At 42.8% G+C, this 22,273-nt stretch overlaps 1 protein-coding gene across 3 annotated transcripts in view; it reads right to left on the minus strand.

Annotated features, from left to right (window-relative positions):
* The window catches only part of SNCAIP (synuclein alpha interacting protein), an 85,030-nt gene extending 62,786 nt beyond the window's left edge, over window positions 1-22,244 (minus strand). Inside the window, exons 1-3 of one of the 3 annotated variants that reach the window (XM_019516823.1) lie at window positions 22,176-22,244; window positions 21,964-22,066; window positions 9,502-9,574 (exon numbers count right to left, since the gene is read on the minus strand). In XM_019516823.1, the coding sequence (XP_019372368.1) occupies window positions 9,502-9,574; window positions 21,964-22,020 (130 nt within the window). In that variant the 5' untranslated portion in view covers window positions 22,021-22,066; window positions 22,176-22,244. Of the gene's footprint in view, window positions 1-9,501; window positions 9,575-21,963; window positions 22,067-22,175 lie in introns of those variants that run through there. The other 2 variants (XM_019516824.1, XM_019516825.1) reach the window with 2 other exon arrangements.
* Window positions 22,245-22,273: the final 29 nt, after the last annotated feature.

The raw sequence follows: 22,273 nt of genomic DNA on the forward strand, positions 1-22,273 counted from the left end.
CTGCTGGCTGCCTATCATCTTTGACAGGCAGCCAGGGGCAGATAAAAGTTAATTTTCTAAAATTTTTAGGGGCCCTGTGGGTTGGATAGAATGGTTTGGTGGGCCAGATTAGGCCTGCAGGCTATATTTTGCCCACCCCTGGTTTAGTGGGCAAAATATACTCTCCTATTGTTGTGCTTTAAGTGCTTCCCCCATAGGAGGACTTCAAGTGTATCAGTCCATTTCCATGGTCTATGGCCACTTCTCTCAGAAAGAAAACAATATCTCTATGGAATGGATCAGGAGGATGAGAAGAGATAACTTCCCTCCATTCATCCACATCTAATCATCATCTGTTAGTGCAAATAAATGCTGCTTGTCTTACATCCTGCTTGGTCTGAATCCTGATTGTGATGAGTCTGGGATATTAGCATCAATCAAATAAGTTTGAAGCAGGTATTTGGATATCTACTGCAAGGACAGACACCATCTCAGTACTGCAGTATCAAAGTGCCTCCAGTTCTTTAATGTATATACATTAACAACACAGCCATGATGTAATGGAAGCATTACAGATGGGAAATGGAGGTGTATGAAAACTGGGAATAAGTTTCTCAAAGATATTTAGACACTTAACTCTAACAGACTTGAGTTAGTGTTGATGGCAATGGGAGTTACATGCAAATACCTTTGAGAGCCTGGTCTTAAGTGACTTGCAAAAGTTAGACAGAAAGTCTGTGGCAGAACAGGAAATGTAGCCCAATTCTCCTGAAGCCCAGGACCATGCCCTAATCTTAAATCATTCTTCCTCACTGATAATATCTCTATGATCTAACTCAGAAATGGTAGGCTTGACAATGGATAGTAACTGGCCAGATCTAACATATACCTGTATGCAGCCTGGGTTGGTTAGGCAATTGCATATTTGAAGAAGGAAATAAAGGATTTCTAGAATGAGGCATTTTCTTTCTAGAATGAGGCACTGGTACTCTGGTCAAAAGTTGGTTCCAACTTTCTTTCCCCAGCTGGTAAAAGGCCCAAGTAAGATTTACAGCTTCTTCAGGGACCAATACTTCTTGACATGGAAACAAACTAACTTCTGACAGTGGAAAATGACTGTTCTTTGGCTAACAGAGGGGAAGCAGGTCCCTGCAGTTTGAGAAGACTTCCTGAACAGATCCTGAAACAATGACCATTTGCAACATTTTGCATTAGGTTCTTCTGTGGACTGAAGGCAGTCAGGATTATTGAAGCAGCACACTGCCCTGAGTAGCTCCTTAGCAATTCCAGAGTCTGAAAAGAACATTGTTTTGGCATGCAGTACAGATTAAACATTGCCTTTGAGAAAGTCTTTGGGCTTCAAACTGTATTCCACCAGTGTCCCCCCTCTTTATATGGTGCAGGGTGTCACAGAACCAAGGCACAGCCATAAGCCGTGACCTCCATGAACTCATCCCTCAGAACTGGCAACCATAGCTGTACAGGACTGGGGTGTGGGAGACTGCCAAACTAAAGCCACAAGCCAGCTGTCAGAAAATAGAGGTCTGAACTTGAGTCAGGAGCATGGGAGGGAACTGAGAAGTTATGAGGCAGCAAGTCTGGAACAAAGGGGTCAGCAAGCAGGAACCAGCAAGCAGAAGCCAGGAACAAGGATGAAACCAAGAAGTCAAGAACTAGGACCCAGGGAACAGGAAACTAGGAACCAAGAGGCAGGACTCAGGAACTGGGAAACTAAGAATCAAAAGGCAGGAACCAAGGAATTAAGAACAAGGGCTAAGTACAGACAATCAAAAAGCCTGGGGCTGAACCAATTCAATCTTCACAGGTTAGTTTAAACTACGCAGATTGAACCAATAAGCAAGTAAACAGACATTCAGTTTTGATTCCAGAAATGCAGTCACATGCTTTCAGTGGCCCAAGCCAGAAGCCAGGGGGTGCTAGAGCATGCCTCGCTGCTTGGCTGGAGCAGACAGCTTAGGCCCAGGCTAACCCACCCACACTGCGAGGCAGGATTTGCAGGGAGGTGTAAAGCATCCCAGGATGCTGGGGGACTTTGAGTAAACTTGAATCTGGAGGGGATCTGGGACATAAGTTCAATAAACTGGCTTATCTTAAATCAGTGAAGTCTGATACTACATCCATCCAGATTTATCTTAAATCAGTTTCAGCCATGTTGAAAGTGGTTTGTGTGCACTGAACTTCTATTGTATTACAGATCTGAACTTGTTTCTGTTCACTTACATTGGTTTATGTGTAAGTTCTGTCCCTAGCCAAGGAGTCAAAAGCTCACGGCTAGACAAAAAAGAAAAAAGCTGTTGGATCAGTCTGCTAGGTACTGAAAGAGCTGCTGTTTATAAGCAGGTAGTCACACCCATGTGGGCAACTGGGGCAGCTGAAAGTAGCTGAGGCACTGACAGCCAGAACCACCCAGGTAGCCAGTGCCAGCTAGGGGCAATTTAGCTTGCTGCTGCTCTGGCTCCTGACAAGTTATATCCTTAATGACTGTTCAACATAGTGACTGGCTTGTGGTGTCCTTTTAACACCAAATCTTCTCCAAAGATCAGATCTGAGATGTGACCAGTTGTATGGGTTTGACTGAGGGTGATATCTGAGTCCTAGGAAGGTAAGAGAGGAGATATGCTGTGGAACTTTTGAATATAAGGCCTTGCCAACATGAATGTTTAAATCCCCCAGGTTAGCAAATCTATGGTATTTACCACCAAGAAGGTATCAATGAGTTTCTTCAATGAACCATTTAGGCTTTGGCAATTTGTAAACTGGCAAAAAATCTGTTAGCTTTATGTCAAATGAATGAATTTAAATTCATTCAAATTCCTACCTTACCTGAGGCACTTCCTCTCTCCCTGCTGGGTTTAATACCACTTTCACATGTGCTATCATGTGCAAATTACATTTTATAATCATTTAATGATGACAGGCCTAGCACTGAGAGGAAGCCTACTCAATATACATCCACAAACTGAAAGCACTTTTTGCCATTTACACACTGTATAACCACTGGAGGACCTCAAGTAAATACACGAACCATTTCATATTTGAAAGTCTGTTGTCATTTAAAAGAAATGCTTGACCTTCTCTTTTGTGGTTCATGACTTCAGCAGAGCCTCGAGTGAATTAAGATTTGTATTCATTCCAGGTCCACTTACAATACTCTGCGTCTGACTTTGTATACAGTCAACACAACACTGTCTATACTGTAGACATTTTTGGAAATGTCTTTGTAGTTGTTAACATTGTCTGTAAGACCCCTAACATTTCTTACATTGGCTGAAATGAATCAGAGGGGGAGAGCATGTACACACTGATGGAATAATAGAAAACGGTTCTGAATATATTTCTATTTTGATTAATAACATCACTGAAATATATTTAACAATTTTAACTGAAGGTGGCACTGTTTTACAATTTCAACATATCAGTAGCTTCAAAGACCACTATTTGTGCTGACACAGGTGGTACTGCATATGATACCAAGATTTATGAATGACAGAGAAAAAAAAAAGTGTTGTTCCCATCTCCAAGGATCACTGATAATCAAATCCATTTTACAAGTGAAAGAACTGGGGTTAAGATCTGACAACAATAGAGATTAATATTAGCTTTCACTAAACATCTTTCCAGATGACCCATACATTTGTAAAAGCACTGGTACTAATGAATCACTTGTTTAACTTAAATGGAGAAAGAACACTAAAATACTGTCCTCTTTAAGAGGAGAGGATATAGGAAAGTGTGGCAGGGATTATCCAAGTCAACGAACTGGGATTCTTCAGACCTTCTCTGAACTGTTTTTGAGATATGAGTAGATGCTGTGAAATAAAATCCATGCTCTGATGTCTGGCTGAAAATCACCAGAATTAGTAACGATACTAATATCTCTATGTTATATATGATGAAAGGACGAGGGCTACAAATGCAATGAGAGAGACTTAATAACCTTAATAGCTAACACAGGTACAAATGTATTACTAGATATTCATTACTGTGATAATTTATCTGAACAGAATATTGCATCTTCCACAATGCCAACCTTTTAATGTTAGAATATGACACTATCCAAACAGTAATTCGGGGCCTATTTGGGAAGTGGAATGCATTCTTAAGGTTCACTGCTGAATAAAACTGCCACCAGACAACAATTCTGATGGACTAAAAATAGGATTTTAGTAAACTACCAAACAGCTTGATGCAAAAATTATTCAGAATACTAAACCTGGGGGAATTATACCATGTCCATATTTGCTGATGAATTTACCCAATAGAAAAACCACTCTCTGGATACTCTTGGGAACCATGAAAAATTCCATTCAGTAATGGAAAGAGTTGTGCAGATGATTATAGAGTTAATCTTTTGTGGCTAAGAACCATGGAAAAATTGACCTATGTCAACAAGTGAATAAAGATGTCAAGTAAAGTGTTGTTTGCATTCCAGACACCAATTTAAGGATGTTATAAAACCAATTTAACTAATAGTACACCTTAGGAAAAACTGACTGGATCAGTGAGACCTGCTGAGCAGATATAATGAATTATTTGCTCAAATGGTCTTACTAAAACAACCCAGATCCATGATGCTCACTTACTAAGAGAAAGAAAATGTACAATTTCAAAACCTGCTAACAAGCAGATAAAAGCTCTTTTCTGTCCCACTCGCCATTCTATCTAAAAAAATACTGGAAACGAAGTGACAGACTGATTATACCAAATAAGAAACTAGATTACCTGGAATCATGTTTAATCTGAGATTTTACAGTCTAGTTACCTCCCAAGTGGACAGCCATAAAGGCCTTTTGGGACTTACTCTGACCCTGAACAGTCCTTACCTGGGATAGAAAATACTCAAAATTTTTCCTCGTATTATTTTGTTTCTGCAGGACTTGGATGGAACCAAATCCTCCCTGCTTGTTTTCTCGCCTGAATAGGAAGTGGTTTCCTCCTTAAATCCTTACAATACCTCAGAATCTTAGGGGCCCTAGTAGTTATATCTATTCTCCTAGATGCGTCTCAGTTTCTACAGGCATGGGCTATCCTTTTAAACAAGAATTCTACATGGCTAAGAGATCTACAGAAGAGCCACTACCCTCAAGCTGCACTAACTCTGTTAGACCCACTGTAGTCATTAAGTTAGTTGCACGATTGAATTCTGATACATTTTATCATAGATCCCCAAAATCAGACAATGACAGGATGCACAATTTTCAGAATCTGGGATAATACGAGTCAGATCCCAACCATACAACGACTGGTGTGTGGGACCCCAGTATCAGGGACCCAGTTCCTGTTGTTGTGCTTCTTGCTGTAATGTGCCCTTGCACTTTGCAGTACTCAGGAGGCATGTCTACAGGAGACATTTACTGCAGAGCTGACTAATTAACTCCACAGTAAACCTCTCAGTTTCTGCACATGTGCCCTATTAGGGTGCGGAGAGCTAATACACTCTGCAGCATGGTAGTACAAAAACAGTTTGGGGGCTGGGGCACATGACATCTGAGGAGAGGCTGAGGGAACTGGGCTTATTTAGTCTGCAGAAGAGCAGACTGAGAGGGAGGGGGGAATTTGATAGCAGCCTTCAACTACCTGAAGGGGGGATCCAAAGAGAATGGAGGTAGACTGTTCTCAGTGGTGGCAGATGGCAGAACAAGGAGCAATGGTCTCAAACTGAAGAAAGTTTTTCCTAATATCCAACCTAAATTTCCCTCTCTCACTAGGAGGGTGGTGAAATACTGGAATGGGTTACTTTGAGAGGTGGTGGAAGCTCCATCCTTGGAGATTTTTAAGGCCCAACTTAACAAAGCCCTGGCTAGAATACTTTTGTGGTGGATGATCCTGCTTTGTGCCGGGTGTTGAACTTAAATGACCTCCTGAGGTCCCTTCCAACCCTAATTTTTGTTTTCGATTCCACCCTGCTGCAGACTTCTCACGTCTGAGACCTTACATTCTAGTTACCTCCCAAGTAGACAGCCATGAAGGCCTTTTGGGACTTATTCTGACCCTGAACAGTCCTTATCTGGGATAGAAAATACTCAAAAGTTTTCCTCATATTATTCCTCTCTTTTGATTCTACCCTGCTGCAGACTTTTCTCAGTGCACATGTAGACACTAACCTGGATGGCTGGGGCACAAGGGTGCTTCAATGCAGGGGGCTGCCTGCTGGGTAGCCCTGTGCTGAAGCACCCTTCGACCTCAGCCAGCTCCTCTGCAGCATGTTGTGTCAGGGGAAGCAGCCCCAGGCCCTGGAGCCCCATGACAGCCGGGGCTGCTCTGACCAGGCTCCGTGTGCTGTACATGAATAAACTCCAGAGCTGATTTTTCCAGAGTTAATTGCTCCCAGGCATATGTTCAAAAAGCATGCCCAGGAGCAAAAATCTCTGTAGTTAGCTCCAGAGTGTATTCATGTGCACTAATTGCATGTGTAGAGGAGCCCAAGGGGTCCTAGAGTCCAATTCATAGATTATAAGGCTGAAAGGGACCTCAGAAGATCATTGGGTGGGCCCAGCCCCCTGCACCAGGGGTCAGGCCACCCCAGCAAGGTGATCCGAGTCTCTATGTGAACCTTCAGCTTTAAAGCCCTGCACCATCTGTACTATGTGGATTTATCAGTGTCAGGCAGGGGGAGCCACATGTGGGCAGGACAGGAAGGCTGGAAATGTGTCTTCAACCCATTCAAAATCTTGTCTTACTTTACTCCAACTATACAGTTGGCCCACTAGCAGATACCACCCTAAGAAATCCTAGCCTCTCACATTCATTCAGAAAGTTACTCTTGGGGCATATATGTACGGGCTCTGGGGCTTTAATTAAAATAGCTCCAGGAGTCACTAATTAAAATGCCTAAAGTGTCTCCTGTATCAGTGTCCCCACACTTCAAAACGGTGGCAGGGGCATTTTATCTAAAGTTTATTTGATGAGCTTTAGATAAAGTGCCCCTGCCACCATTCTGAAGTGTGGGGACACTGATACAGGAGACACAAAGGTTGATGTGGAGAGTCTCTGTAATAACGCTTTGTAACCCACTGGAATAACAAGCCTCTGTGCTCATGTATAGGTTCCCCTTAGTTGTGTTATCAAGTTACCCTTTTGAGTATTTTTAAAAAGAAAACATGACCTTCAAACTACAGGAATGATTAATAAAGTCAGGGGACTGGACCAGCTTTTCATAAAACTGCAGAGTTGTTTGGTATATAGTTATTATGTAAACTGTCCATAAAAATGCATATATACAAGGTTGTTTGGGTAAATCCAATATCTACTCAAAGAACCTTGTCTGCCTATGTCCTTAGACCAACATGGCTACAACCTATACCCCTGACATATGTGGTTATCATTCATTTACAGCTGTTTAAATGTTGTCTATAGGTCTGGGATATAGTTTATGTTTATGTGGAAATAATATAACAACAACCACAACTTGAAGAACTTACTAGGGGGGACCAGTGGGATTTGGGAGAGACCTTGTTCCCATGAGCGCCTCCCGGAGTAACAAGGAATAATGGCCATAAGGTGCTAGAGAGTAGGTTTACACTAGACCTTAGAAGGCACTACTTCACACAGTCAGGACGGCTAGGATCTGGAACCAACTTCCAAGGGAAGTGGTGATGGCTTCTACCCTGGGGGTCTTTAAGAGGAGGCTTGACGTTTACCTGGTTGGGGTCATTTGAGCCCAGTTTTCTCTCCTGCACAGGGCAGGGGGTCATACTACAAGGTCCCTTCCGACCCTACATCTATGAACTTAACAGATTCTCTATGCTCTGCAAATCAGGAAGAATGGAGACCACCTCAAATGTGACTATGAGAAAACAGCAGACTAGATCCTTAGCTACTGTAAACTGATGTAGCTCTATTGATATTTTACACTTATGTACCCATGCCAAGAATAAAGAATGGCAGCTTCTTATTTTACTACATACGTAGGTACTCAGTCATAGTACTCTCTTCCAGTAGTGCCTAAATTTACTTCTGTCTATCCCTACAGAAGACAATAAGTTTTCACAGGAGTAACAAAAACCTTCCTGGAATAGACCCTGAAACAATCCAGCTGCATGAACAATTTTCTATATTCACAGCTGCACTGAGCCATGAACATCCCAGGATATTTAGGAAGAACCAGTAACAAATACCCAAGCTCATGTCATAAGTTTACATAGGATTATGTTGTCAAACTCTTTGCTCCAAATTTAAAGGACAGAAACTGATTTTGTAAACAAGAGTTGAGCAGACCTGCTCAATTTTCCATTCTGGCTAAACGGCTTTAAGGGACAGATCAAAGCTTGAACTGTGATTTGTTGCATTTACAGTTCCTGCTCCTTCTTCCTCTGTGAGGAGTAAAAGTTACTTTAGCCCTTTTTTGTACAACAGCTGACATCCTGCACCAGGCCATGACCATCTCCTCTTGCTAGTGAGCATATATGTTTGTGTGGGCTGCTCCTACTCTCCACTCCTTCTGTACCCAATTGCTTGCAGCAGGAAGCTGTGTGTGAATAATCCCTTTCCTCCTCTCTGAAGCTTATTACAAGCTGAGAAAGGGTGAGAAAGGAAGTAAGAGGGGCTTTGCTTCCCTCTGTTCCCAAGTACAGCTGCATAAGGCCGTGACAAGTTAGCCCTTAATGATTCTGGCAGGAGGAGAAGCTATTAGAAAGCTTCAAATTTAGTTACAAACCTTGGTAATTTACAACTCTGTAAAAGGAAATACAGAAATAAAAGTTGCCAAAGTATGGCACGGTTCTTAAAGCTGTCCATCTTCCCATAGATTTCAGGTTTCAGCTGTAACTCTTTTAGATTTAACAGTATTAATGAAAGCACACTCAAGGCATCAGGTGGAGGCATAATAAACTTTTCATAGTTCAATACAAAAGTACTGCTCTCACCAATTCATTTTGGTCATTACAAAGAGAAATAACAGAAGAGGCTTAATCTGATTTACAGAATGAAAAACAACATTGAATGCACTTTTTGTCAGTAGGGGGAAAAGGTTCCCAGCTGGTTCTCATCTATATACCATGACTCTTCATTTAGTTTACACTATTAAACTAAAAAAACTCTGCTTTAATCTTAACTCTTGCAGTATGACTTAGAGTAGATTCTATCTTGTAGCATCCTTGATAGGGTTTCAGATTCTGGCAAAACATCATCCCTCAAAACTGGTCATGGCCATATGGGTAGTAAATGTATCCAACATTTTTTCATTGGCGCCTACATCATTATGTCTTGTCACCAATGGTTTCTCGGGTTTTCAAGTAAATTGTTGCATATACTGTGGTTTGGAGCTGCTGAGATGAAGCCCTATGTTTATCTGTATACAGCCAAATCCTTTTTTGGAACTTTTCCCCCCTAATGAACTAACATCTGTTGGAGAGTAGTGGGGGAGGATCTATGTTTCCATAAAGCAGTAGAAAAACAAAAGAAAACAAAATAAAAGAATACTACCAGAAGGTAAAGACTTGGTTTTTTTGTTTTATAAAGGGAAGCAGGAAGAAGATGGGTGAACAAAAATTGGCAGCATACCTGGTTTGTCTTCATTTTGGGGATCACACCTTCTACATAATTCTGGGATGGTCTTGAGAGATGTTATAGAGTACTGAAAGAGTGAAGGAGACAATACATACAAAGTACACATTTTTCCATTAAAATGATATATCAGAAAAGTACTTCAATAGCAGGGATTCTCATTTTAAATATTCAGATGTTCAAAATTTGACAAACTGTAACCTGAAGGCTGTCCCTAATCAGCTTAAAATGAATCCAATGGCAGCTATGTGTGGAAATGCCCCCCAAAAAAACCTTGTCCTAGCTTCCAAAATACATTTGCTATCAAACAAAAGAATTTTTTTCATGGAATTTATCACTGATATGGGCTGTGACTGCTTGCATCATGATGGCGTCTCACATATTCATAGTTTCTGTCAGCTCCATTACTATATTAAAAATGGAGGACGGGTGTGGGCTATATTGTAAAAACCAAAGCCTCACTTTGGTCACTATTTTGTACAGCAGTAGCATAACTAGGGGTGGGTAAACAGGGTACTAGCCTCTAGACCTGACTTTGAGAGGGATGCATGATTGGCAGTCCACTGCCATGGATGCCCAGGCTGCAAAAAAACCTACTTATTATGTCTCTTGCATGATCTGATCTCGCAAGCCTGCCTGTTTTAAACAAGTCTCATTTTAAAGATAATGAAATTTAACTTTGTGACACTCTATATGTATGCACTCCTATACTAGCATTTTAAAGATCATTTCAGATGCACACATAAGGTCCTTTCCTCCAAAACAGGTTTTATTAAAGGCCCCCCCCAAAAAACCACAACCCCCCATGTATTAATATTCTGAAGTAAGAGGATACACCTGATGCTGATCAGCAAGTTATTTTCTGTATTCAACTTGAAAACAGAAAAAAGTAAGATGACATATGTATCTGACTAAGCTGCAATCATTTCCTTATAATCTTATGGAATGCCTTCAATCAGACACGATCCAACATTATAAAATTACAATTTTCCAGAAACAGAAATCTGGTTATTCAATATAAAACCATTCTTAATCTAAAGCTAGAGTGTTACAATAATTTATGTTCAAACCAATGAATATCTAAAAACCATTATGCTTTTGAAAAAAATCAATTGCTTTTACACACTTAAAACAACTATTAAAAAAAAGGAGTAAACTTGAAAATAATAGGATTAATATAACCTCAGATGTTCATGAATGTATAAATACCACATGTTCTTAAAGGAAGGGATATTTTTATGTAGTGTGCTATTGACAGATGAAGCAGAACACTACATATAAAACCATGGCAGCTTTCCACACAAAAGAAAGCAGTTTATTGTAGCAGGTTTGCTTTCTTGTTGATGGTTTGTTTATTGTGGGTACATCTACATATGCCATTAAGGAAATACGATAGACTTGAGTGCAGTTTATGCCACAGTTAGCTTCTCCTGGGCACAGCGTCTGCACATGCGCCCAGGATGGCAGAAGTGTGAACTGGGGCGGAGCAGCCTCAGGCTCCAGAGGAGCTGGCTGGGGCACAAGGGTGCTAAAATGTAGGACTACCTGACAGGCAGCCCCCACAATTTAGCACCCTCATGCCCCAGTCAGCCCATCACCATCTACATGTGTGTTTAGGAGGAATTAAGTATTGTGATGTAAGATAATACTGTCCCTGACAGTACTATCTTATGGTGGAGTTAGCCAATTTACTGGGCACTACTACCAGCTCACACGTAGATGCTGCTTTACTGTGGAGCTAATTAGTCAACTCTGCAGTAAAGTACATGTATAGATGCACTCTGTGTGTCCAAAGGAAATTCGAACTCAAGTGACAATATGACTTAATGATACAAAATAGAAATAACTTATTCATCTGATTAAAGTAAAATTTACAAAAAAGTCACTCCATGGATACCATCTCCATGTGCTCCCTTGCACACTATTTTTCTCTGTTAGGGCCTAATCCTGAGAATCCACAATTAAATCTATTGAAACTCTATATGCCAAACCTTTTCAGAATCAGACTTTTAACTTATTAATTAACATGGACTACAGTACTCCACAGAATTATTTGAAGTCCCTGGTCAAAATCTGACCAGCAAACAGAACAAAGACTTGGTCCCTGCTCCTAGAGCATTCAATCTAAGAAAACAAAACATATAATGGATGGAGGGAAAGATGTCACCAAATCTACCAGTACATTATACACAAAAGCACGCTCGGGCCCTAAATGCTCTAGACCCTACATACCTAAGAAACTGCCTTCTCCCTTATGCTTCATCATGATCCCTAATGTCAGCCAAGAACAACCTCCTGCAAGTACCATCTGTGCACCCAATTTAGTGGCCAAAACATGTGGAAGGTCATTTTTGGGAGTCGCTCTTCCTTATGCCCACCAGAGCCCAAGCCTGACTATCTTTCAGAAGCAGTGTAAGACCTTCTAGCAGGCTTTCAGCAGATGAGGTTAACTGTTTGATATTCTCTGAGAACCTGTTCTATTATTATCATTTTATCTGCCTAGTTTTTATGACTTCATATTGTAAGCCGCCCTGAGCTTTTGGGGTAGAATAGCATAGAAATCAATGAAATAAAAAATAAATAAATTACACAAGTAGCATATAATTTTTTGTTATTTTTAGTACAAATTCAACTGTTAACCTATATATTTTGCTATTTTAGTATACAAATTAGAAGGTAATGATGAACTGGTATACTAAAATTCTTGAGAAGCAGTTAATCTCCAAGGAGTATAGTAGCTTTATAAAACCAGCTGGTACAGGTTAAGCTATTACAAAGTCTATAATTCAGTTAGAATTAGGTCTTTTGTATTCCATTGCTATGTGTTTTAAGCAGGGTGCAAAAAAAAAAGATTCTCTCTTTTTTCCTACTCTTTCTTGAAAGGACAAAATTTTCTTTCTGGTTGGTTCTACACTGCATCAAAATGGATTCAGTTACCAACAAGAAAATCTATTACAGGTATTATAAATTTGATTGTCATTTATAATATATATTTGAATTCATTAGCAGATTGCCGCTCACTCACCTCTGTCCTCAAAAAGACTTCTGCAAACATAGGCAACTAGTAGGGGGTGCACATGCCCGACAGCCAACACTGATGCTGTCAGTGGGGCCGGTGCCTCTCTGACAGGGCCACTGCTGTCAGCAGCTTCTGTGGGTGCCCCCCAGATTCAGGAGGCACCAGTCACTCATGTCTGCAAATATACATTTTTACCATCTGCATTTTGTGGTTGATACACAACTGAATTTCAAATGAGAAACTACAAAGCTGCCAGAAGGTAACTAATTATCCTGAGTAGTGAACTTTTCTCAGCTGCTAAAAACACAAGCTATTGTCACATCTTCCCATTGCAACTATTTTGTCTCATCCTCTAGATCCAGTTCTGATCCACCAACTCTGGTTATTAAGCTTTCCTCCAAGCAGAATTTCAATGTTATTCAGTGGGCTAAACTGTTATGCTGATAAGGGTAGAGCCCCCATTCATTACCCAGCCTGCCATTTTGGACCTACATAATATTTTAATGACATTATTTTCCACTTTTCATGATTTTAAAATGCACTGATTAAGCATCACTATTCCTCTCTCTCAAATATACAGTATTAATCCCTATAACTGAGCCAATAAGCACTTAAGTGAAATGTCAAAGGGCACACACATGAACAGTTATCATAATAGATTTGTTTTTGGCAGAGATAAGAACTGAGGATTATTTTTTCTTAAACAAGTAGACGACACCAGATGCTGAGAAGTGCTGAGTGTCCTCAATTGTCCCTAAAATAGAAGGCATTCAGCACATTACCTGATCAGCAGGAATCCAGGTTTTCCGCTTCCCATGGAAAAACAGAGTAAAGTGCAAATTTTACCTTGTACCTGAGGCAAACATGGATTTCTCATTTTACTGGACAAACCTGTGGATTTTTCAGTTTTGCAACAAGTCCTCTGCAGGCGGGCAGAGTTCCAGCCTGCAGGGGGCTGGGGGGAGCAGGAAGAGGGCACTCAGGCTGGGGGTTCTATGTGCATTTATCTGCACATGGCACCAGGCAGCCTAGAGAGCAGCTCCTGCATGTAAACTGGTATGGATTGATACCCCCACAGGGAGGGAAGGAAGCAGGGAGTTGAGCAGAGCTGGGGCTGCTGCCCAGCCACGCACTTCCTGGGGCTTGGGGCCCAGGGTTGCAATGCATGCCAGCGGGGAGTGGGATGGGGCTGTGGATGGCTTGTCCAGGGAGGGAGAGGGAGGAGGGGAGATGGGGCTGTGGGGCTGGCCCCCCGCCACTGTGCACTCCCAGAGGGGCAGGTGGACCTGCACCTCCCAGATCTGTGTGTGTGGGGTGGGGGTGGGGTGAGCTGTGCACTGTGGGCTTGAGGGGCTGCTTCCCAGAGCAGCGTGCACTCCTGGGGGACAAGGGTGACCTGTGTCTCTCCAATTTGTGTGCAGGGTGGGGGTGCGCACTACCCGCTTCAGGATCATGCTCCCTGCCCTGCTGCCCTTCCTTGGGGCCTCTGCAGCCCCACATGTGTGACCCAGAGCTGCAGGGAACACTGCACAGGAAGCTGCCTGCTGTGCAGATCTCTGTGCCACCCAGACCCCCTGTGCGCAACCCTGCACTGCCACCCCCATTGCAGCCACGCAGGCAGGGGCCATCTCACTAGGGCAGTGTGGCACTCAGTGACAGGCAGCTTCCCGCATGACTCTGCTGTTCCCTGCAGCGCTGGGTCACAGAAGCCAGGCTCTGGAGACCCCAGGGGAGGTCAGCAGGGCTGGATCCCACAGTGGGCAATGTGCAGCCCCCCTGCTCATACACATATCTGGGGGGCACTGTTCCCCCCCTACCCCTCAGGACTGCATGCCAGAGCAAGGAGCAGCCCCCCTCAGCTCACAGCAGGCAGGGAGCCGGGCTCCACTCTGTTGAAGTAGCCACCACCTCCTGCCAGGGGTGAGGGTTGTGGACCTGGGTCCCTGGCCCCATAGCCCTGGTAACTGGGAGCCCCCTCCAGCAGGGCTGGGAGAGCAGAAGCTGTGGGTGGGGGGCAATGGGTACCAGCAAGACCAGGGAGCAATAGGAAGGGAGTGAGAGGCACCAACAAGGCTGGGGGAGTTATAGGGCGGCATTCATTTTAAAAATCAAGGCTTTTGGGGTTATCAGAGAATTGTCCATTTTTTATCAGAGAAAACAAGGATCCCTGCTGAACAGGTCTTAATATAAAATCTTTGCATGTCTGAGGTAGAAAAAGAATATTAACAGCTAGTAAAGATGAGGAAAAGCAAAAGATTTCTAAAAATTAAGTAAGAATCCAGCTGAGCCCTGTTTTTCTCTGAAATAAACTATACATCTATGGGCACACATCACTAAAATACAACCTCCTTGGTTAAATAACCAACCATTATTCAAGTGACAAGGGACCACAAAGTCTTAAAGAATAAAAAAAATCCAAGATCTTTGCATTTAACATGGTTTTGATATTTTAATACAATCACATTTAAGCATTCACATCTATGTAGGAAACATACACTTCCCTCACACTCTTTAGCAAGCATCTTCCATGCAATGCAACTCATGCTTAAGATTCACCTACAGCCCAACAATAACAGAAAGAAAAAATAGGCAGAAGAAAAGTTAAATGTAGCAGCACAGAGACATAATCGAATATGGTTTACAAATGGTTTTAGAATAAAATAAGGTGAAATGTATAGTGATAATTTTGGGTACTTATAAAAAAGCATTTTTCCCTTTCAATGAAGAAAAGTTAAGGCAATAAGTATTTCATAAGAGTTGCCCAACCCCTAAATGGGAACACTGTGAACCTCACAGAATCAAGCCCATGGTGACCACTGAAAGAATCAGAGATCTTGTCCTGCTTTCACAGACCCAATGGGAAAACTCTCAATCGGTACATTAACACATGCAATTAGCATGCAGCAATAAACTCTGGTGCAGTTCATGCCCGAATGTATTGCTCCTAGGCGTGTTTACACATGCACAATGGACTGTAGCACAATGAGCCAGGGTGACCCCAGGAGTTAGCCTGCCAGTCCAGGGCTGCTCTGACTTGGCTCAGTGCGCCATGGAGGGGCTGGCTAGGGCATGAGGGTGCTGCAGTGTGGGACCTGCCAACAGGCAGCTCCCGCACTGTAGCACCCTGTGCCCCAGCCATCCTCAGTCACTGTTTACACATGCCTTTTGGTGCACAAAACTACTCCGCCATAGGATAGTATTTGTCCCTGACAGTACTATCCTACAGTGAAGTTAATTAGTTTATTACACCCAAATACAGGTGCACGTGCAGATGGCGACACTTTACTGTGTCACTAATTAGTCAACTCCACAGTAATGCATGTGTGCAGATGCAACCAATGACTTCAGCAATTATATTACATTTTTCCAATATGAAACTCCTTTCTTCTGCGTTATTTGGATGATGAAGCAAGGTTATTATAAATATTTTTTTCAGATGTTACTAACATTATGGTCCTTTTTTCTTCAAAAGGGCAATGTTGTTACTTTCTAGACTGGAAAAATGCAGCAATTTTTCCATTCACATTAAATCATCTTAAGTAAAATTTAATTTTGGTTCCAAATTATGGTCTACCATTTACACTACTGAATTGATGCTAAATCCTTTCCTTGATATATTGCCTTAAAACTGGATATTAAGCATCGTTTAAAAACAAACAATCCAAGATAGCTTGTAGAATTAAAGTTATAGGGTGCATTAGTATGCCAGCATTTAAACATTTTAAATAAGTTTTGAAACTTTTATTTTTTTTATTTCGTTTTATGGATTTGCAAACGGGCAGTAATGTCCTTTTTCTGGATATTTTTCAAGGGTAGCTATTTACAAAAAGCTTTATAACAAGCAAAACAGTAACAGTCAAAAAAGTACTACCATATACATACTGTTCTGGCAGTAAGACAAAGAGCACTACAAATTCTCCTCCAGGGATGTAGTTACAAACCCTAACTCAGTTCACAACTAAAAATGAATAGGGTGGTCTTATCCGTTGGACTTTTGCCTGCTTCAGAGAGCTCTCACACTATTTAGCAAACTGACAAGGTGTGTCCAGAATCACTGAGGGTGCTGAAGGTCAGGAATGAGGCAGTTATGGATTAGCAAGGCACTCTAAAAAAAGCTTATTTTATTTATTTATATAGTACCTCTGATACAAAAGTCCACGTAAGCTTAAGAGATGAGTAAGAATCGACAACAATAAACCAAAACTTGCCCAAAAGCTCTGTGCTAGTTCAGTGCTATCATTTTTTCTCCTTCAATACAGTGCCTCCCAAATCTTTTGAGTTTACACTCTACCAGAATACAGCTGGCCACACTCACACTCCCCTACTTCAGCTGCCACTAACTGTTACTACTTCCCCTGACCACTGCTACTTTCCTTGCTGCCTATTCTCTATGCTGTCAATTCCCATTGATACTCCTTGCCACCACCACTTCCCCTGTTGCACATTCCCCTTGCCTCTAGTTGCGTTCACCACAGAAACCTTCAGGGTCATGCCACACCATTTGGGAAACACTGTTTTAATTAATACAGAATTCATTTGTGCACATATTAAAACAGCAGACCAAAGAATAATGGCAGCCATAACCCACGAGAAAACAGTAGGCGGATGGTATGATTGTGAGGAAACAAACTGTGGGCACCAATGGGTGTGATTAGCATGCATAGGAGGAACATGTGGGATCAGACCAGGAAGGACTGCAGGAAGAACATAGGCTCCAGCCACAGCTACTGCCTGATCTCTTTCTCCAGGAAGCATGTGGGGGAAGTTTAGCCTGGCTATGGCGGAACTCATGTTGCGGTACCCCTGCAAGAGGGTCATGGCACCCCAGAGTGGCCTGGCATCCAGGTTGAGAATGACACAGTACTCCAGATGGACCCTCACCAGTGCCAAATAGCGTGGTAAAATCACCTCCCTCGATTTGCAAGAGACATTCCTGTCAATAGAACCAAGTATGCCGTTGTCTTTATTGCAACAAGAACACACTGTTGGCTCACATTCATTGTATGGTCTATTGTAACCACCCCCTCCAGGCCAATCATGCATTATTAGAGTGAGCAATAATTAAAGATAAGTATGAGAAAAGGCTGATAATTCAAGATGAGTCAAATCATCAAGTGAGTAACAGCTACCCTGCAACCATCACAAACTTACAACTGCCTTAATGTAGCTCTTCTATGGGTTAAACTGTACCCTAAACTTCTATGGGTTAAACTGTATGGGTTAAACTGAGTCTTGGCACATGTGGCTAGTCCCACAGCCCCATGGCATACAGAGGGGCTGGGCAGCACAGGAGCCAGACTCTGTTTCCCAGCAGCTTCAGTGGTGACTCCTTCCACCTGCTATTGCTGGACCTAGGCTCACTGCCCAGGCATGCCGGCCCATCTACCCCACACCCACAGCCAAGGGCAGGGAGCAGCGTCAAGGAGCGCGATGCATGTGTGGGGCTGGGGATTGGGATTGCAGGGCAGTACCAGCAAAAGGCCAGGGCCCAGGGCAAAGCTGCAATCTGCTGCCTGCATGGTCCTGTGACGGGTACTCATTCTGAGGGTAGGGACGTGGAGGGAGCAGATCATGGCTCTATTCCAGAACCCAGCCCCATGTTGTCACCAACCAAGATCCCAGGTCTGGCCCACACACCTGTCCTGCTCCCAGATGCAGCTGTCTTCCTGCTCGTGGCCCTATCCTGTCTGCTTGGCTGCCCACCCTGCCTGCACGGGTCCTAGCCAGTCTCCATGGAGACCCCAAGATCACTGGGCACTGACAATGCGAGACCAGGACCTAGGGCAAAGCTGTGATCTACTCCCTGTACTCCTCTGCCCGCAGAACCGGTGCCTGTCACAGGGGCAAGTGGGCAGTTGATTGAGGCTCTGCTCTGGTCCTGCATTGTCCCTGAACCACAAGCCCAAGCCCAGCCTTGGCCCAAGCCCCACCAGCCCATCCTGCTCCCACATACTGTTCCCTGTTCACCCACAACCCCACTCCAGCTGCCCGCAGGGGCCACTTAGGGAGTTTTGGTGAACTGTGGCAGGAGTAGAGGTGGAGGCAGGGGTGCAGACCCAAGCAACCACAACTCGCTAAAACTCCCTAAGTGACCCTCGAGCCAAAATAATTGCCAACCCCTGCTTTAAGATCATTAGTGAATACACTGCCTTCCTGTATGTTATTCCACATCTAATGCAAGGGGCCCTGGATTTGATTGGCATATTTGGTATGACCTCTCTGTTACAATAATCAGTAATACACGTAATGTTAATCTGCATAACATGAGTGTGCAATAGATGGTTTGCATTTTAATTAATGAACAGAGAAATCACCAAGTAATAATTAAAACAGATTAAAATTAAATAACAGGACTGATTTTATGAATGTTTCTGCCAAGGAAAAGCAGCAGGTTAAAGCTGTGCACCCTGACTTTTTAAAAAGCATATCAGAGATAAAATACAACCTTTTACTTACAGACTGGGTGTGTCTATATGAGATGCTTTACTGTCCATTAAACTAATCTAATGCACACAGTAAACCATCACTGTCTACACATGTGCAGCTATTACTGCACAGTATATTAGTGTAATGCACCATCTTCTAGTGTTTGTAGATAGAGGTACTAGAAAAATAGTGCATTAACTAATGCACCTTACCACATGTGTAGACACTGACCCAGAGCAATTTGCTCCTGATCAGCCTAGGCAGCAAGGGACAGGAGACTGTCACAGCTGCCAGGCATCTGCCTGCTGGCCATGACAGCTCTCTACCCCATGGAGATCAGGACAGTTCAAGATCTCCATGTGGCTGAGAAGCAGCTTCCTGCTGAACTGGGACAGCTCTCTCTGCCCTCTGGAGCTTGGGGCTAAGCCTCCATGCCCCTGGGGAAGTCTGGAGCTCCCCCTGGCTGCTGCAGGGGGACAGAGCAGGGCAGGATAAGCCCTGGACTGGGTTGCTCCTGTTGGGCTCAATTTACTTCTGATGGGGGCACACGTGTAGACATGCGCTGGGGAGTGCTTTAATGAGCCTGAATTTTCTGCGCAGAAAATTCAGGTGCATTAACTGCATGTGTAGATATGCCCACCAAGTCACTTTTATCCAGTTCCTGCTCTTCTGGGGGATTGTACCTTGCTCTCTCACAATAATAATAATAATAATAATAATAAATGAAACCATGTGACTCCAATACTTAATGTCATTTTGAACACAATGATGTGTGTGTAATTTAAATAAGGGTCACATAACCCGACTCTGTTATTTAACCTGAACACAAATCTGCAATATGTGGCACTTAAACCATGGTAGCTTAAGAGTTTGAAAAACAGAAGAAAAAAGGTAGAGTTTCTCTTTATTCAGGAACCAATGTACAATCAAAAATTTTTAAATATTTTTCCCCCCTTAGTAATATAAAATAGCTCATAGATGCCATGGGCAATCTCTGTGCCCACTAAAATCTGTGACCCTTGGCCGAGTCGTCTGACAAGGAACTCAGCTCAAAGAATGACCTTCTGATGCGTATACCTGTCCACTCAGAAATGGGCTGAGACCATCATATCACTTCACTGGGCCACAAGAACACTCACCATGTTTTAACAATTTTTAGTCATTACTTAATCAACTTTGGATCTAAATCTATTCTTCACTAAGAATTTGTAAAATTGTGCCTAGAAACACACATGGGGACATGATTCAGCATAGGGATGTCAAACATATGGCCTGTGGGCCAAATCCGGTCCATGGAGCAGTCTCTTCTGGCCCATGGGATTCCTAGAGGGGCTGAAGATTTGGGGATGGGATGAGTTGAGGCAGGGCCCATCACCAAAATCCAGGGTATAGAGCCCACTGGGGATGTGTCAGTGGCAGGTGGCAAACAATGGCTATGTTAACCCCCGCGCTGTTGCCACTGCTTGCTCATCCCACCACCAGATATTGACCCAGATCTGGCCTGTGAGGAGCCCTCTGGTTTGGGTCAGGTTTGGCAGGGGGCAGGTGAGTTTGAGACACCCAAGCTAGTAGGTAATAGATATAAACAAGACAGCTGTCCAGAAAAACCTATCCTCTCACAACTGGGGCCTTATCTTCTAATTTATCCTCATTTAATTAGAAGCCATTGTAAAAATGAAATCCCTTTTAAAAGGAAGCTGTTTGGGAATAGAGCACATGGAGCTTTTCAAAAAGGACTGACTACCCAAACACTAGCATCGCCTACCCATGGCTGTGTCTGTCACTGGAAATTCTGACAGCAAAGAGCACCTGCCATGGGTAAGCTGCCAGAGCACCGTTCATGCCCATAAAGCAATTGGTGCCACCACACAGCTCTGCCTGCAGCCCTGCTGGCAGGGCATGAAGTGCACCCTAGCCAGGTACCAGGTGCTGAAGGGGCCATAGCAGCCAGCAGAAGGTGTGGGAATGTCTACTTCCGCCTTCTGCTAGCTGCCAGCCAAGGGTTTCCTTTGCTCACAGAGACAGCATTGCTTTGCAGAGCAATTTTTAATGAGGATATATTTATATTGCTGCAGGCAACACTATGCAGCATAAACTAGAGCAGGGAAAATGAGCCCCTCTAAGAGAAGTTTATCATGGTCTTGGATATGTAGGCTTCACTTTGTCAGTGACAGCACAGGTGACTTGCAAATCAAATTAATAAATGTAATTTACATCAGAATTATGTGCGTGTTAAACTGCCCTCATTAAACAGGCATTTGGTATATAAACAACAGTTTCACTCATAAAGCAGAAACACTTGTAGCAGAAGTATAATTAGAAAGAAGGAATGAAGTGCTTCAGAGGTTTCTATAAGAACTGGAAAGTGCATACTTCAAGGTGCGGACAAACACTAATTGTAGCGGTTTAAAAAGAGGAAGAGGAGCTGCTGGTTGGGAGTGTGCAGCGGCTGCTATGCTCTAATGGTTACATCTGCATGATCCCAAGAAGGTAAAAGTTAATTCAATTGCCCTAACTTTAACCCTGAGTGAAGGAGGATCATAAGATTTAACCTTGCATCATAACAGCTTGTACTGACATACTTTGATATTGATACAATTGTTACATCTGTCTATAAACTCAGAAGAGCAATATTTTTGCTTACAATAATTTGAACTAGAATTATTTCAAGAGCAGTCCTAGGACTGACATAGTCTTTAAAATCCTTGAAAGCCCTTCTGATTCTATCTACACCATAAAAGCTGCAAATTTACAAAAAAAAAAACCCCAAACACCCCAAAAACCCTGCTGGACCTCTGACCTGGTCAACACTAGAAAGGGCAGATCTTGTACATAAACAAATGCTCTCAATTCAAGTGACATGCAACAATATAATATATAATAGATAACAAGTACAATAAGGTATCCCCATGCACAAGGGCAAAGCAGGGTTTGGCCACCACCAACAAAACAATGTGACTGCGACACCTAACAATTGTAGCCCTTGGAACAGATAAAATAAGACTTATACTTACAGAGATGTCATCACTAAAATCGATTTCATCCAAATCAAGGTATTCAGGGGCTTCCATTATTTGTCTATGTACATCTTGGGAGAGTCAGAACAGCAGTAAAGTCCTATTTAAAAAGACAGGTAGGAACTTGAGAAAACTAGCGTTATACAATGGCCTGACACAAAAACCTTTCTTTCAAACCAACGCGTTGCTGGAGGTAACGATCCTCATACGCATCAGAGGAGCTCCCCAAAACTTTACATTCCACTTCTCTTTTCTTGTCTACCCATCATGGGGGGGGAGGGGGGGCGGGCAGCAATTGTGGCTACTA

The sequence above is a fragment of the Gavialis gangeticus genome, unplaced genomic scaffold (genome assembly GCF_001723915.1).
Source record: "Gavialis gangeticus isolate Ggan-Ray unplaced genomic scaffold, GavGan_comp1, whole genome shotgun sequence".
Classification (NCBI taxonomy): Eukaryota; Metazoa; Chordata; order Crocodylia; family Gavialidae; genus Gavialis; species Gavialis gangeticus.